The 17,833-nt window shown below is 39.7% G+C and overlaps 1 protein-coding gene across 4 annotated transcripts in view; it reads right to left on the reverse strand.

Moving 5' to 3' along the window:
- Rab27a (RAB27A, member RAS oncogene family) overlaps positions 1 to 17,833 on the reverse strand; it is a 67,038-nt gene that overhangs the window by 3,366 nt on the left and 45,839 nt on the right. For all 4 annotated transcript variants that reach the window (XM_020159699.2, XM_020159698.2, XM_074065987.1 and 1 more), the window contains exons 3-5: positions 12,345 to 12,430; positions 10,859 to 10,962; positions 10,082 to 10,205 (exon numbers count right to left, since the gene is read on the reverse strand). In XM_020159699.2, coding sequence (XP_020015288.1) covers positions 10,082 to 10,205; positions 10,859 to 10,962; positions 12,345 to 12,430 — 314 coding nt within the window. The remainder of the gene's footprint in view (positions 1 to 10,081; positions 10,206 to 10,858; positions 10,963 to 12,344; positions 12,431 to 17,833) is intronic.

Raw genomic sequence — 17,833 nt, forward strand, 5'->3', positions numbered from 1 at the left:
AAAATAATAGCACATAAACTCATATTTGTCATACTGGCAAAGTAAAATCTCCTAGTACCAAGTGTTGTGAAGGATATAGGAGAAGAAGAACTTGCAGGCATGAACTGTTATAACCATGGTAATACCTCATAAGGTTGAAAATGTGCCAGCAACACCATTTCTAGGTACACAGTGGAAGGCATCATGATGAGTGTAAGTGAGTTATAGGTGTACTTAGATTATTGGTCCCTCACTCCTTGGAGCAAATAAGAAGAACTTGGGCAACCAGAGTCCCTAAACCAATCTCCTCCAAGCTTGAGCAAGCCTGTTCATTTATCCCAGGAAACTATTATAGATACCATTTCTATGTGTGCTACGCTGTGAAAAAATATTGAGAAGCACCGTCCTAGAGCAGTGCCACCCAACAGAACTTTTAAGGATGACAGAAATTGTCCATATCTGTGCTATCCATAGCCACATAAAGCTAGCTATGGAGCATTTAAAATGTGATCAATGCAACCAATGACCTGAACTTTTATTTTAATTAATTTTAACTTAAATAACTATATGTAGTTAGTAGCTATCACACTGGCAGCACAGAGACAGAGAAACTCCTATATGTACTAATAGCATCACTGAACAAGTATTTATTGCTATATTTCTTGAACTTGTGAAAATTTTAACCATAAAGCCCATCTATAAATTCATGAATAAATAAATTGTACTGTTTTCATACAATGTAATATTATACAATGCTTATGATGTCTCAACATGGCAAAAATCCCTAAAATTAAATATTGAACAAAATAAAAAACAAATTGCTGAAATGTAATGAACATAAAATAAGTACACATTGCTCTCCTCTCCTCTAGTGGATGTATAACCTCTTGGACTAAAAAAGTAATTTTGAATGATTTTAGCAAAAAGTCACAGAAAATTCTGGCTCCAGTTGACACAGAGCACAGTGGGAAGTTGTTATCTCGCATCATGAGGCCAGAGCAGAAAGGATCCAGAGTTGAGGATGGAGCTGCTGAGTCACATCAGCAATTTCTCTTCTGACTTCTCACTGTCTCGGTTCTGCCTGCAGTCTGACTCCCTTCACAACCCCAGACTACAACATTTCAGACTTCACATCTCAGCACATTAAATTGCAAGGAAGAAAGAAACACTCTTCCTATGCGTGTTTCTCTCAGGAGAGAAGAAAGAGTTCTCTCATGTCCCATTGGTACAGTCAACACTGTACCACATGTCAGTGTCTAACCCAGACTCCAGCAAAAGGAATGGTCCCACTGTAACTGGATGAAACCAGTCTGCTTAGGGGGAGTTCGCTGCCTCTCCTAAATGTCCTAATAAGTGAGTTATGGGTGGGGGGGCGGTTGGTTGTTGTTGTTGTTGTTGTTGTTTGAGGGGATGTTGGTTTGGTTTGGTTTGGAGACAGGGTTGATGTAGCTGAGACTAGCCTTGAACTTAAGATCCTCCTGTCTCAGCTTCCTGAGTGCTGGGATTACAAGCATACACCATCACACCCAGCACTGTAAGTCCTATTGAAGCAGAGTAGATGTATAAAGCAATTGGGATTCTATTAGGAAGGGAAGGAGTAGGCATGGATACTGTCTAGGCAACGAAGAATATCTGCCATTGGAAGTAGACACACTGGTTTTCTCAGAGGCAGAGAGAATGGATTCCAGGAGAAGTATAAAGGGAACTTCAATTTTTATCTGTAAGAAACTTTTCTTTTTTTAATTCATGTATATTAAGTTGTACATTATAAAGGATTTCATCACAATATTTCCACACATGCATGAAATGTACTTTGATCATATTCACTCAAGAAATTCACTCAAGTAAAGTAAGCCTGCGGCAAAGAAGGCCCAGAGAAGTTAAGAGGTCTAATCTATGTCATTTTGCTAATAAATGACACAAAAGTAAAACTGGGCTCTTCCTATTTTCTTATACAAGTTGTCAGCTACTGTATTGCTCTTCATTAATCTAGGAGGAAATGTCTTCTCAGTGCTCAGTTAAGAGAATACTGTTTGCAAAACTACTATCTAGAATGGAAAAAAATGTGACTAAATTCAACTTTTATAACATGCTCTTTTATTAACTGAATCTTCTGGACTATAGTTATCATGTTTGGGGAGGTTTATTTCCCTTTTTTGCTTCAGAAATTCATATTTTCTTTATAATGTTCTACTTTGTATTGAAATGAACTGGTATATATTATTCATTTAAAAGTGAAGGGGGAAAGTGATAGAGCACCTGCTTTGCAATCCTGAAGCCCTAAGTTCAAACCCCAGCTCCACCAATTTAAAAAAAAAAAAAGTGAAGGAAAAAAATAACTCTTAATTCTTAATCTCCCCAGGCTATGTGTTTTACATGCATGACTTCACAAAATAGAGTCACCATTGTATTTGGACACCCAGTGTTTCCACGCCACAACAGGCCTAGGCTCGGAAAGATGAAGTAATTTGCCCGATTTCACAGTGCTAGAAAGTAAGGATCTGAGAAGGATTTGGGTCCACAGTCATCTGATTCCAATGTAACCATCTTACCCATAGACTCTACTGGTTCCAAACTTTATTTTTTGCATAAAGATATCCAAAATAGATAAATCTTTTTTTAATTGCTGTACACACACACACACACACACACACACACACACACACGAACAACTGACATTAGAGAGAAATCAGAGGTCACTGGTGGTATTTGTCAAAGGCTTTGCCACTTGTCAACTCCAGGCTATATTCCTTTGACCATATATTTGGATAAATACGATCAAAGTACCCTTTATGCAAGTATGGCAATGTCATGATGAAACCCCTTACAGTATACAACTTAATATACATGAATAGAAAAACAGAATACACCTAAGATGTTCTGAATTCTGCAGCCTTTTAGAGTTCTTCAAAACCACAAGATCCTAAGGGCCCACTTATTTTGGTATCCAAGGACCCAAGACATAAGTGTAACTTTTTAACAGCTCACAAACCATTCTTTCAAAAATTATGACTGCTTTTCACATAATCTAGAAAAATCAGTCTTTAATCATTTTACATTTCACCAGTCTTTGAAATAGGATCAATTAATCACCTGATAAATTCTTCCTGCTTCTTAAAAAAGCCATGAAATGGGTGATAACATTTTTCTTCCTCCAACTATTGGTTTCATGTCTGCCACTTGGTAAAGATTCTAACCAAAGTGTTCTTAAATACAAAAAAACTACAAAAGAAAGTTGTACCACCTCAGGGAGTCTGCAATTGAACTCAGTCAGACATTACTCACATTTATTGGAACTCAAAATCCTCCTAGATTATTTTCCTTGAAGAATGTTTGTGCTTTCCTATATTCTCATAGTGGTGACACTACATCAGTGTCTCAGATTACAAATTCTCTTGCTCTTTTATTATTTCTTGCTAGTAGTAGCTTCCACAAGAAAGCTTTTAAAGTGGGTGGGGGAGGGCTTGGCTTCAGGGGAGTGTTTTTTGTAGTTTCTTAATACTTTTACAAATCTTTTCAGAACTGTTCCACTTTTGATGTCACTAAGTGGCTTGTTTAGGGGATATGTGTGTAAGGACATAGGTTGTTTCGCCATTACAATTCCTCATCATGCTGACCTATTATCTCCAGAGGCTGACAGACCTTGCACAGAACCTCTGCAATTCTCTGTTTAGCTGTTTCCAAATGACTGTCACCTCATTTGGGCATTTAGCCACCCACCCTGTGACTTGTACAGGCCATGGCTGCTCCATCGATTCCAACATGCCAGTGTCCGATTATCCGGTCACTTGCTGACTCTGAAATATCTTAATAAGAGTAGAATTTATTGAGCAAAACACATGGTCTTACCAGTTCTTAAACCTCCTGCTCTGTGACCTCTAGAGCTATTGGCAATCTTTCTATCTTCCAGTGTCATTTCTTCCATTGTCATCTGTACCTGGTCCATGAAATAAATACAGTGCATCTTTGTAGGGCCCTACTGATCACTTGCAATACTGGATTAGCAACTGTGAAGAGGGCATTCTTTGTGATTGAATTCAGTAAAAATTTATTTACTGAGTGCCTATGATATTACTAAGCTAAATCTAGGGGATAATTCATGGTGCTGCCATTGTCACAGAATAGAATTTTGAATCGATTATTCGTAAGAAGTTCTTCATAATGAGGTTTCTCAACTAGACACAGGAAGAATCAGCTGGTGTCTACAAAATAGTTCTTCTTATACTTAAGGAGAGAGCTTGGCCATTCTACCATCACTCAGAAATATAACATGAAAAGTCAACAAAAAAAAGTAGTTGAGAGAAAACATTCTTTGAATAATAAGTCACAATAATGTATGCCTAATTTTTAAATTCTCTCAGAGTCAATTATAAATATCTGTCCAACTTTAGAGTTCTGGATCTCCTTCAATTCCTCAATGAGTCTCCACTGAGCTATTCCTCCTTTCTATAGTTTCTTTCCATTCGGCTCCTGAAAATTACTTTATGGCCATTTTGGGGGAATAAATGAGAAATCGCAGTTAAAAGTATTTTGAAAACTATAAAGCCTATGCCTGGAAGTTATGGATAGTACAAACAATGATTAAGAGCCATGACCTCTGTAACTGCCTAGATTCAAATCCTAGCACTCCATGGAACCAACTATGTAAATTGGACAAGCAACTAACCTCCTGTGCCTCTGTAATACCAAAAAATATCAGTATTTTCTTGTAAGGATCAAATGAGTTAACATTTAAAACACTTTGACGAGAACCTGACACAGTGGGCACTTGATATATGTTTCTTATTTTCAACATGTATGTCTGGGTTAGGTTACAAAAGTTTATTTATAATTTTGTCTTTTAATACTCAGAACACATCATTCCAAACAAACAATGTCACAGAAAGAAACCATAGCTTAGAAGTCATAGCAACATTGTCCCTTGGCAGTTTACAGATGGATTAATCCACAATACAGATCATCTAAAATATGTACAGTACCATACTGCCCTAATTCTGGTCATGGTAGCATACTTCCCAGTCAAGGATGGCTCACCGAGACCAGTCCCAGCCAAAGTGCCACATGCTCCAAAACATTTGCCTCTCTGATTCATCCAACCCTTCATTGCCCAAGTGATCTCTCATGAAGACTGGGAGAAAAACAGGTCTAACTTTACTGATTCCTATCAAGGTATAAGTGATTAATGCTTCCATCAGAGCTGTGAGCTACTGACCAATATCTACTAGCTGAAGTAAATGGGTTAAAGAGTAGAATTTCAAGGTATAGGAGTTAATCCACAAATCATATATCAAAAGCTTTATCAAAAGCTGTGCAATGTTAACAAGACATGGATTAAATTTGTAACTCAAAATTCAAGTAACAAACTTCTTTTAATTAAAAGTATATTTTTCTGCCATTTGTAAAACTCTAAGTCATAGAACCAGGAGTCAGGTTAACAACTACAAATTTTTTAGGCTAATCATTCAAAATTGTCTGGCCAATTGAAACAATATGAATTGTGTTTCTGCAGGAATTAATGAATGCTAAAGAACACTCCATTCTACTCCCAACTCTGAGCTACCAGAGGAAAAAAAATTAACTAAATGAGAGCCACAAAGAAAGTTCTGAAGTAAAACTTTCCTTATGGCTAGGCATGGCAACTCATGCCTATAATCTCAGCTACTCCAGAGGAAGAGGTTGGGATGATCACAATTTGAGGTAGCCTGGGCCAAAAGTTCCCAAGGACCGCCCTAGCCCCCCATCTCAACAAACAATACAGGCATGGTAATTCATGCCTGTCATGCCAGCTACACAGGAGGCATAGGTCTGAGGACCATGATCTGACAATGGCTTAAGCAAATGTATGAGATCCTATCTGAAAAATAATTATAGCAAAAAGGTCTGCCTGAAAGCCTGTTCCAGTGGTAAAGCACTTGCCTAGCAAGCATTGAGTTCAAACCTCAGTACAAGAAAAGAAAAAAAAAAACAAAAAAAAAAAACTCTCCTTCCATAGAAAATGGCTCCCCAGAGAGGGAATATACCTTGTTCTTATGTTTGAAAACTGGACTGGCATAGGAAATCAAGATGATGAAGTTGGAAATATTTTTATGTTCACGTCATCTAATGTTCACATTTAGAAGGAATTTGAACTACTCTATCTGGATATTTTTTATTATTTTATATATTTTAAAGCAATATAAAATTTCTCAAAGTCTAAGGTTGGAAAGGAAAGTAAGAATAAAGAAAGGAATAAAATATTAAGAGTCTGCACTTTAGAGCTGGGAGCACAGCTCAAGTGAGGCCCTGGGTTCAATCCCCAGGATCACAAAAATAAAAAGGACTTTACTTTTCATGTGTTAATAGCATACATGCCACGCTGAAAACTTAGATCCTGTATCATACTTTTTTCTTTTAGACTTTAAGAAATATTACTTAAACATGTGACTTGCTCGGTATTTAATGCAAGTTTTCATTCTTAGATGATGAAAACAAGGCTAAATATTAACATTCATGTGAGTCACAAATAGTCTTACTCCATTTTACAACTTCTCTATACTTAGCCATTGGATTCCGAAGTAAAAATAAATTACCTCTGACTTTCTGTTAAGAAAAAGAAAGATTCTTGGCTGGAGGCATAGCTCCAGTGGCTTAGTACTTGCCTAGCATGCAGAAGGCCCTGGGTTCAATCCTTAGTACAGAGGAAAAAAAAGATTTAGGTTCTAGAGCCAACCCTTGCATTCCCACCTCCAGTCCTGGGACCTCAGCCTCCTTGTCAGTAAACGGAGAAAGAGCAGTTCATGAGGTGGTGGCAAGGAAGAAATGAGGTAACCCATATGCAGTACCTAGCACAATCCCAGTACCCAGAAAGTGCCCGATCAGCATTCACAACAATTAAATATGCCTTCTCTCAAAAATATTATGCTTTCCAAAAATTAGGCAAAAATTTAGTAATCTTAGCAAACTACTCCCTTTTCAACCCTAGAAAATTTTGTATTGCTCCCTTTCTCCACATGGTGGCGTGAATGTAGCACTATCACGCAGCGGCATTGCCAAAGGTATGCAAAATTATTCTCTCCGGCTACTCTGGATGTCCATCTGTAAATGACCACTTAATGGTCACTTGGTGTGCAGACAATTTAATGTCAATGTAATTTTAATGTTAATTTAATTTTAATGTGCTTTAAAAAAATTAATCACAAATTTTAAAATTAAAAAAATTGAACAAAATGATAGCCTCAACTCAACAAGAGGTGCAGTATGATTTGTTTTTCACCCAGCTATCCATAGCTTGCTCATGCCATAGGTCAGACTCTACAACCAACTGGTATTTCCTCTATTATACACTCCCATAAACTAGACGCTCCTAAATCCCAGTTAGAGGACGCAAGGAATGAAAGAAAGTATGTTTGATGATTTTTGTCAAATGGTTCTGGATATTTCTTTAGTGAGAAGTGACTATTTTTCATAGTCTGCTGAATCCTTACTGAACATTTACAGGAAATACAAACATTTACAGCTGGGGTGTTGACTGTTTTGAGTCTGGGAAATTGTGGCACATGAAATCTAGACCCTCTCCTGAGATGTAATGAGCTTCAAAAATCAGTCTTGCATATGTGCTTGTGGCTTATTTGTGTGCTTTTAAAACATACCCAGCTAAAGGCACATGCCTCTAATGCCAGCACTCAGTAGGCTGAAGCAGGAGGATTGCAAATTCAAGACCAGCATGGGCTGCACAGCAAGACTCTGACACCCTATCCCACCCCACTCCTGTCCCCAAGGGCCAAACAGCCCATAGCACTACACTTCACACTTTCAAAATCCTACAGGAATTCTGATTGCAACCGCTTCCTCTCTTCTCCGAGGATTCCAGTTACTCTTCTCTGCTAATCTCTTCTCCTTTTGAACTCAATTCAAAAACTACAGATTGAGCTTCTCTTGGTGAGATATCCCATGCCCATGAGCGGGACACACGTAAGGACGTCCCCACATTCCTCAGACTCCCAGTGTGACAGAAGGCAGTGCCAGGCTCTCTGACACCAGGGCAAGCCATGGGTCCTGAGACCCAGAATGGAGGGAACAAGCAAATGGCTGAAGAAACCCAGAGAGGGAAGAAGTCCACTGTGACTTTTTCCAATACTTGAGGAAACACTTGCCTGACTAAATCACTCCTCTAAGCACCCTGCTGTTGCATTTGCTGACACACTTATCAAAAGCTTGTGCTAAGGGCTGGTAGAATGGCTCAAGTAGTAGAGTGCCTGATAGCAAGTGTGAAGCCCTGAGTTCAAATCCTAGTACTGTCAAAAAATAACTAACTAAAAAACAGACCAAAAAAATTAAATGTCTTCTCAAAAGCCTGGGCTGGGTTCACGGTTTGCATTGCTTCATCACTGACTTCCTCCTCAGCCCTTGCAACACAGCTCCCCACTTCAGCTCTTGGGCCTTCTTGTGGCATTTGATTCTCTGTTCCCCTCCCACCACACTACTTGAGTGCCTCTCAAGGGGGTGAGGGCTCTCAGAACCACCCAGGGCTCTGAGGTCAGCCTCCACCTCAGAATCTCTGAGTCAGTACTTCTTAACCATTGTACAGGAAAATCAAGTGGAAAGCAGTTCAAAAGCACCTGGAGTGTGCCAGCTAGGCTGAGCAACATTTCATTTCCCAGAATCTCCTTTCTAATCATCCTTTCTAGTAAGGATGAACCACAAAAGAGATTTGGGAGGGATATGGAGAGCAGAAGTAAAGTATCTGCTGGCTCATTTTGTTGGCTTAAGCCAGCAACCAAACCTGCACCTGCTCCATCTCCCTGGAGTCTCCTTCGGCATCTCAGACTCCTCAGCCAGGTATGTGTGTGTCATTCGCTCTGTGACACAGAGCCCTGGTTTCTACAGGACACCCACACTATCAAGGTCAGATGCAACAACTGACATGAGTTTTGTATATTATGGGTCCCAAGTGGTTCTCTCTTTTTGTTTGTTTTGGTTTGGTTTTGGATTTTGATTTTTGAGACAGGGTCTCACTATATACTCCAGGCTGACCTTGGACTCATGATCCTCCTGTCTCAGTCCCGAGTGCTAGGATACCACCACACACAACTGGTTCTCACTCTTTATATCCATCCCCATTTTACATCCATCTTCCCTTTCTGACTGCCTGTGCTATGAACTTCAGCCTTCAGCTTTGACACAAAGACAACTTATAGGAACTTTTTAACCAGCTCCCACGATTGCATAAGTCACACAAGAGATGTCTTCATACACAGTCATTGAATTGAAACTGCCAGCTCAACTATGTGAGAAGCACAGAGTGACAGGCCACTCTTGGTTGTCTGCTAAAAGCTCCCCAGGTGTTTCTAAGGTGGTCCAACACAATCTACCCTTGGGAAAAACCTCCATATTCAGTGAGTCAGAATTGAGAAAGGTTTAAAATCCTCTTCCTCCCTGACCTATGTCTTTTCTGATTTACCCCCTCCTTTTCCTTTTCTATTAATCCGGCCCCTCCCCACCTCACAGACCACTGCAGTCTCCCTGTCTCTAGTCTTTCCTCCTCTGATCACTCCAGCCACAGCTCCTGAACAGATCTGAAAAAGCTAGCAAGACCCCATCTCAACAAAATACAGTAGGGCACATCTATAATCTAGCTACATGCAAGGCCATAGATAAGAGAATTGTATCCAAAGCCAGACCTAGTCAAAAACTTGAGACCCTATCCTATCTAAAAAATAAAAGGGGGGAGCTGGGAGTGTGACACTTGGGTGGTAAAATGCCTGTCAAGCAAGTGTAAAGCCCTGAGGTTGAAATCCAGTACTGCTAAAAAAATTGTTTCTCCTTCTGAACATAAAAGGATTTTCTTATCCTAGAGGTCTCCTGTTTGCATCTCAGAAAGACTTGGTAAAAACGGCACTCAAAGCTGTCACTTTGCAAAAACCAAAAGAGAGAAGATGAGAGCAAGATGCTGAAGGGACACACACCGAGTCTTCCCTGTGATGTAAGATTAATATGAGAAGTAGTCATTTGACACCTCCCAAGGCCCTCAGCTGAGCTTTGGCCTTTGATTTTTCCCTTTTGTGACTGTTCATTCATGTGTGAATGTCTGCATTGAAAATGTTTTCTCCACAAAAATACTCACCCATATTTCTCTGCAAGTCCTCTGGCTTCCTCTTCTTTTACTACTCTCTGGTCTTCCAGATCACTCTTATTCCCGCATAACACTATGTCTGGGTTTTCACAATATGCGTGCATTTGTAGCTGACCTGTTAATGTAAGAAAGGTTATTATAGGTAAGCAATAATACAAGCGCAGGAGCAACAGGGAATGCATGTGAAAGTGTTTTTGAAAACTATACCCATATGCACAGGTGTAAGGAACTACAATAATGCTTTCTACACATCAATTAGCCAAACTGAACTGACACATCACTGTGTCAAACTGAATGGATGGGGTAGAAATATAAAAGTCCTCCTGTCCTCCTTAACACATACTCCAGGATATTTATATGAAAGACTTAAGGGACAATGTGTTAACCCTCAAGAGTGTGTCCATGCACACCACAAAAACACCTGTCTTTTTCACGAAGTCCACTTCAAAAGGATTTTTGAAGAATTTCCTGGTCTTTTTTGCTAATCTTAAACTCTGTTTTTAATTGTTTCAAGAAAAAAAAAAAAAAAACCCTTGTTCTTTTAAATACCCTTTACATTCGCTCCTTCGAACAACTCACAACAGAAATAGACACAAGAGGGTCTCTACTTGTCCGGATCTTCCTTTCTGAGACAATCTGCTTTCAGTCTATTGAAAGTGTATTCCTTTCCTAATAAACTTTAATATCACTTTCACTATTAAAGAAAAAGAGGGTAGTCTATTCCAGGGAGAGGGAGCAAAAGGCAGGGAAACAGTAAGTAACACTTACTTATCCAGTTTCGGACATTGAGGAAACTTTGCTCATTTGTGATATCAAAAAGCAGAAGAAAACCCATGGCATCCCTGAAGAATGCTGTTGTCAAACTACGAAACCTAGGAACACAAAAACAGATTAGTCACCTAAACATGGCCCTGCTCCTGAAAGAGAAAGCTGCCCGCAACGCCCTCTGCCTCTGACAAAGTTCAACAGTAGCAAAACCCATGATGCCATTCCTAAAACCGTACAGGACAGGGATCAGCACTGACACAGTTTACAAGCTAATAGACATGTGATCTGAAGACCCAGCCTGCTCCTCAGGATGAGGACTAGCTCGTGACCTCTTAGCCTCAGCCAAGAATTTATTGTACAATTACAAGTTCATGGGACTGCTGTGTATGCTGCCCTCTGTGTGGTCTTGATACATGACAACGTGTTCCTAGATCTTTCAATTTGAGTCTCACTCAAGACCTGTGAAAAGAAAATGCAAGAACTCACCGACTCCATCAATTTGAGTCGCTATAGAAATCTCTTATCTTTGATAACCCTTTCTTTGGCTCTAAGGAGGGAAGGGTATTAACTCAGATCCTACTCCCTCTCGGCATTCTGCCTTCCAAGGCATTCTATCTGTCTGTCAGTCTTTCTCTCTCTTTCTCTCTCTCTCTCTCTTCTTTCCTCTACAGTCACTTTTCCTCTCACTTTACCTATATGCAAAGTCTGTAACTAACAGGGAAGTTCCAGGGAAGAAAATATTAGTATAAATTTGTCAGCTAATCATAATATTTTAATCAATGTTTCTATAAAAACAGTCCTTATCTTTAAGAGGTACACATGAAAATAATTGCAAATGAAATGACATGATATCTAGCATTTGCTTCCAAATAATATGGGAGGAAGGAAAGGAAATGCACTAAGGAGCATAAGTGACTGCCACAACTTGATAATGGTTGAAAGTGAATAATAGAGAATGAGCCCATTGTACTATGCTCTCTACTTCTGTATAGACTTGAAATTTTCCCTAACAAAAATTCAGGAAGCAAATCTAATCCTTCAAGGAGACAGTGAGAGAAAACAGAAGCTGAAGCTCACAAAAAAATCAACCTTCCATTGGGATATCATATGGCTTATCTTACTCAGGCAACCTCTCACCATAGGAATTCACCCAACCAGACTTTCCACTAGATTGCAGCAGTCAAGGAAGAATAGTATAGGCATATTTGCATCTTTCTTATATTTGAATAAATAGCAAAAAGTCAATTTTAAAAGTGTACAGATCTAAAACAAAGCAGAAAAAGAATGAAAGTCCAAAGTAAGAAGGTCCAATTTGAGAAGGATTCATTCTTTTCCTTTGACCTTGAATGAAATAAAGCCACCATTATCATCTCAGACTGATAAATTCATTGCTAATTTGACAGTATATCTTATCCAGGAACAAATCAAGCAGTTGGCTGGCTTTCCTGCTCAGGTCACTATGTGACAAGTGTAATAGCTGTCTTACCTCTCCTGCCCCGCAGTGTCCCATAACTGCAGGTGGATCCTCTGGCCCCTGCCAGTGGCTCCATCTGGCCCATTGGCTCTGTAGACCTAAAGCATCAGAGAAAAGAGAAATCAGAACAGAACCTCTGCGCTCTTCTTGTCTTTCTATTCAGAACAAATCCCCAAACATCTAAGCTTCTCAAGAGAATCCCACCTGAAATTCAAGCACATTTGTGTTTTATGTTAAATAACTGTATTTGGATAACACAATAATTTGTATTAAAATGTGTATGTTTTATAAATATATCATAAAATATGTCAATAATACAACAGTTTATATAAAAAGCAAGCAGCTTGCCTTTTCTCAAATTTCTTAAGATCACTACTTTCAAGAAATATTCCCACTGGCGGGATGGCTCAAGCAGTAGAGCACCGGCCTAGCAAGCGTGAGGCCCTGAGTTCAAACTCTAATACCACCAAAACAAATTAAAGCAAATTTTAAAACATAAGAAAAATAAAAAGAAATATTCCCTATCTATCACTTTCCGCCATCCTTTCAACAGTGGTCTTAAACAGTTTTATAGAAAGAACTTCCGGAATGGTGGGGAAAGGACCTCCACAATCTTCCACCAAAAAAATATTGACCACAAAATGTCAAAATCAATTTTCACAGAACCCTAGAAATTAACAGACTCACAACATTTCAAAAAGAGCATTTATTCAAGAAAAACTGGTCTTGCATCTGTAAAAATTAGAATGCTTTGTGATGTTTTTAACTTGCCCTATTCCCGTTTCCTCACCCCCGATCTATAGTGGCCTTAAACACCAATAAATGCACAGCCAGCAGCCACTGAAGACAATACAGGCAAACAGGTTCCGAGCATCCTAGAAGACCCATCGTCATAGCATTGTCAGGCGGCTCCCAGAGGAGCTCCATCTGAGGCGATGTCTTCCCTGGACCCTTCCTCAGAGCATGCTCTATAAGAACAGCTTATCCCTATGGCATTTGTTAAAAAGAGTCCCCAGCGATTACCTAACATCACAGTGCCAGGGCTAGTACACCAGTTGGGGCTAAGAAAGGTATAACCAAGGAGTAAAAAAAAAGGAAAGGAGGTCTCACAAAGAGATTTTTGTGTTGTCGGTGGTGGTGGTGGTTTTTTGAGATGGGGTCTTGCTGTATTTCCCAGGCTGGCCTTGAGTTCTTGATCCTCCTGCCTCAGCCTCCTGAGTGCTGGGATTAGAAGTATGCAATACCACACCAGTTCATGCAGAGATAGTTAAAGTTTCCAAATATTCCTCGGAACCTATGAGGCCATTCACGTGCAGGCTCTACATATGCCCAGGAAAGACTTTAAAAGCCCCTAATCTTTTTTTTCTAATATGGCATTACTGTTGTACTAGGGGTACATTTGTCACATTTACAAAAGCTCTTACAATATATCTTAGTTAAATTCGCTCCCTCCATCATTCTCCTTTATCCCCCCTCTCCCCATTCCTGGAATAGTTTCAACAGGTCTCATTTTTCTATTTTCATACATGAGTCCATAATATTTCTACTATATCTACCTCCTACATCCCACTGGTATCAATCCCCAGACAGGAACTATTTTGCCTTCCTGTTCTCCTTTTTCTGAAAAAAGACATTTTTGTTTGTCTAAGATAGCTATACAGGGAGTTTCCTTATGACATTTCCATGTATATATGCATTATAACCCAAATTGATTCGTCTCCTCTATTTTTCTCCTGTCTATCTTAGTCCCCCTTCTTATGGTGATTCCAACAGGTTTAAAAATTACACATTCATTTTTGAATCGAAAGTACATCACCCATATTCACCTTCTTAACTTCCTTTTTTTTAACCCTGTAAACTCTCTTAGTGTGACCTGTTTTTCATAATATTGCTTATATTTGTATTGGGCCTATATTCCACGTATGAGAGAAGAAAAAGCCCTAATCTTTCACCTCTGACTGACCTTGAAGCTATTCTCAAGCAGGAAGTAAAAGCTAAGACAGAGAATTAATAAACAGCAAAAATGAGAAACCCAAAGGGTGGGGGCCTGGTTTCTAGAGTCACCTCATTGCATTATTTTAAATGTCCTGTTTCTAACACTTAAAGGCAAACAAAGAAATGGGAAACTATGGCTCATACATGGGAGAAAAACAACCAAAATAAACTGTTCTTGAGGAAACCCAGATGTCTAAGACAAAGATTTTAAATCAGTTATTCAAAATACATTCAGGGCTGGGCATAGTGGCTCAAACCTGTAATCCCAACTACTTGGGAAGAAGAGATAGGAAGATTAGGCTTGTCAACCAGCCCAGGAAAAAGTCACCAAGACCCCAGCCTCAGGTATGGAGGCACACATCTGTAATGCCAGCTATTCAGGAGGCAGAGGTAGCATGATCAAAGTCTGAGACTAGCTTAGGGCAAAAGCAGAAAATTCTGTAGGAAAATAACTAAAGCAAAAAGGGGAGGGGTTTGCGGTAGCCAGCATGAGGCCCTGAGTTCAAATGCCAGCGCTGCAAAATAAATAAATAAGACATAGGTAAGCAAATGTTCAAAGAAAAAGGAAGCCATGCCTAAAGGATGGAAAACAAAGTTTAAGAACAACAGCTTGCTAAATACAGAATATCAATAAAGAGATAGACGTGAAAAGAGAAGTGCAGGAAGTTCTGGAGTTGAAAGTTCACCAGAGAGGGGCTCAAGGGCAGATCTGAACGACAGAAAACGTAAGCAGTGAATCTGAAGACAGAACAACAGAGATGGTCAGTCCATCTCCTCACTGGTTACAGGCCTGTTGAGATTTTCTATTTCCTCTTGAGTCATTTTTAGTCATTTCTGTCTAGGACTTTCTCTTTCTTCTACATTACCTAATTTGTTAACACACAATTGTTTACAGTATTTCTTCATAATCTTTTCTCCCCTTTGGCTTTTAGGCAGGTGTTCTACCACTTCAGCCACAACCCCAGCACTATTTTTGTTGTTGGTTTTTGTTTTGGGGGGTTTTCTTCTTTTTCTTTTTTTTTGGTGGTACTGAAATTTGAACTCAGGGTCTCATGTTTGCTGTGCAGGTGCTCTTACTGCTTGAGCCATTCTGCCAACCCCTGCTTTTGCTCTTTTGGTTATTTTTCTTGTAGGGTCTTCTATTTTGCCTCGCTGCCCAAATAGTTGGAATTACAAGACTGAGTGACCACACCTGACCCTCTTCATAACCTTTTTAAGGTCAGTAGGGTTGTCCTGTCTTCCATCTCTAATTTTAGGAATTTAGCTGACCTTTTCAGGGAAAAGATTGCTTGTCTATTTGTTTACACCTAACCTTTATTACTTGCTTCCTTCTGCGTGCTTTGGGTTTAGTTTACCCACTATGCTCTGGTTTCTTAAGGTGGAAGGTCGAGTTGTTGATGCTAGAGCTTCTTCTTCTCACTATGTCGCCCACTTGTCCTCAAACTCTCAATCCTCCTGCTTCAGCCTCTGGAGTGCAGAGATTTCAGAGATTACAGGTAGCTCAGGCCTGGATTGGGATCTTCTTTACTAATACAGGTGTGTTAGGCTCTAAGCATCCCCGAGTCTTGCTTTCGTTTTGATTCCTTTCCTATTTATGATTGACATTTATAGGCTTGTATTTGTAATGCAGAACATGGACTCATTATACATGCTATGTATTCATATGGATAAGGATGGCTATTATGGGATAGAAAGTAACAAGCACAGGTGAGAATGTGGAGAGACTGGAACCCCCATCCATTGCTGGTGAAAATGAAAGTGGTGAGGCATCTGTGAAAACACATGAACATTCCTCAAAAAGTAAACACAGAGTCATCATATAGCCGAGCAACTTCACTCTTCAGCATATATTCAAGAGAACATTAAGAACTGAATGTTGATGTTATTGAAAGCAGTATTAAGGGTAGCTAAGAAGGAACAATGGAAATGTCCACTAAGAGATGAGTGGGTAAACAGTATGGCCTATCAACACAATGGAGGATTATTCGGCCATAAAAAAAAATGAGGTCCTGATACACGTTACCTGGATGAACCTTGGAAACACTGAGCCAGGTGTAAGAAGCCAGACACAAAAGGTCATATATTCCATGATTACGTTCATATCGTATGTTTAGAATAGGCAAATCTAATGACAGTAGGTTCACAGTGGCTGCAGGGAGGAGAAATGTGGAATGACTGCTAATAGGTATAGAGTTTCTTTTTATGGTGATAAAAATATTCTAAAATTAAACAGTTGTGATGGCTACACAACTCTGAATATGCTTTAAAAATTCCCACTGAGTTATACACTTTTTACATTTATTGTGAGTTATATATCATTAAATCTATTTTAAACAAAAAGCAAAGTTATGAACTAAGAATTAATTAGCAAAAATGATTGCTTACACATACGGTCATTCCTCAGTATCATTTTTTTTTCTTTTTTGTAGTACTGGGCTTCAACTCAAATACTACACCTTGAGCTACTCCACCAGTCCTTTTTTGTGATTTTTTTTTTTGAGATAGGGTCTCTCAGACTACTTACCTGGGCTGGCTTTGAAACACCACCCTCCTGATCTCTACCTCCTGAGTAGCTAGGATTACAGGTGTGAGCCATCAGCACCTGGCATTCCTCAGTATCCTGGGGATTGGTTCCAGGACCCCACGGACACCAAAGTCCACAAATGCTCACGTGTACTACATGAAGTGGCACAGGATTTTCAAGTACCTGCACACATACTCCTATACTCCAAGTCACCTCTAGAGCCCTTCAAGTGCCCAGTACAGTGTAAATGCTGTGAAAAATAGTTGCTAGACTGTTATTTAGAGAATAATAACAAGAAAACCAGCTGGGGACATAGCTCAATTGTTAGAGTACTTCCCTAGCATGCACAAGGCCCTGGGTTCGATCCCCAGCACAGAAGACAAAAAAATAAAAAACAAAAAAAAGAGAAAGAACAGGTACAATCATTGAAGGCCTGACTACACAGTCAATCACAGCTCAGTCTGTAGTTGGCTGAATCTAGTTGCAGACCCACAGATGGAGGGCCAACTGTGTAAATATTCTACCAATTATCTGTCAATAAAAACTTCATAAGGACCACTTTCTTACTCAGTGAATCTAAGTCTCTAGAAGACACTCTGGTTGCTGGGCATGGTGGTACTCCCCATAATCCCAGCTCTGGGGAGGCAGAGGAAGGAGGAACTTGAGTTCAAGGCCAGCCTGGGCTACATAGTGAAACCCTGTCTTAGAAAAAATTTAAAAATTTATGGTAGAAGAAAAGACCTAGGAAATGAACTCTGCCGTCTTCAAGCCAGGCCCCGTGCTCCCCTGGCAGGACACTCCCCATGGAAGGGCCTTTGTCATTAGCCACCTGACCGCTTGACCTGCTTCATGGTAACATTTTTCAGCAAGAAACAGTCCGTGAAGAAGGCCATCTTCCTCCTCTGCACTGTGACACAGTGACCTGCCTTCCCCTCTTACTCTTACTCTAGAATAACTTTCAGTCCTCTGGTCCTCTAAAAAA

The sequence above is a fragment of the Castor canadensis genome, chromosome 2 (genome assembly GCF_047511655.1).
Source record: "Castor canadensis chromosome 2, mCasCan1.hap1v2, whole genome shotgun sequence".
NCBI lineage: Eukaryota > Metazoa > Chordata > Mammalia > Rodentia > Castoridae > Castor > Castor canadensis.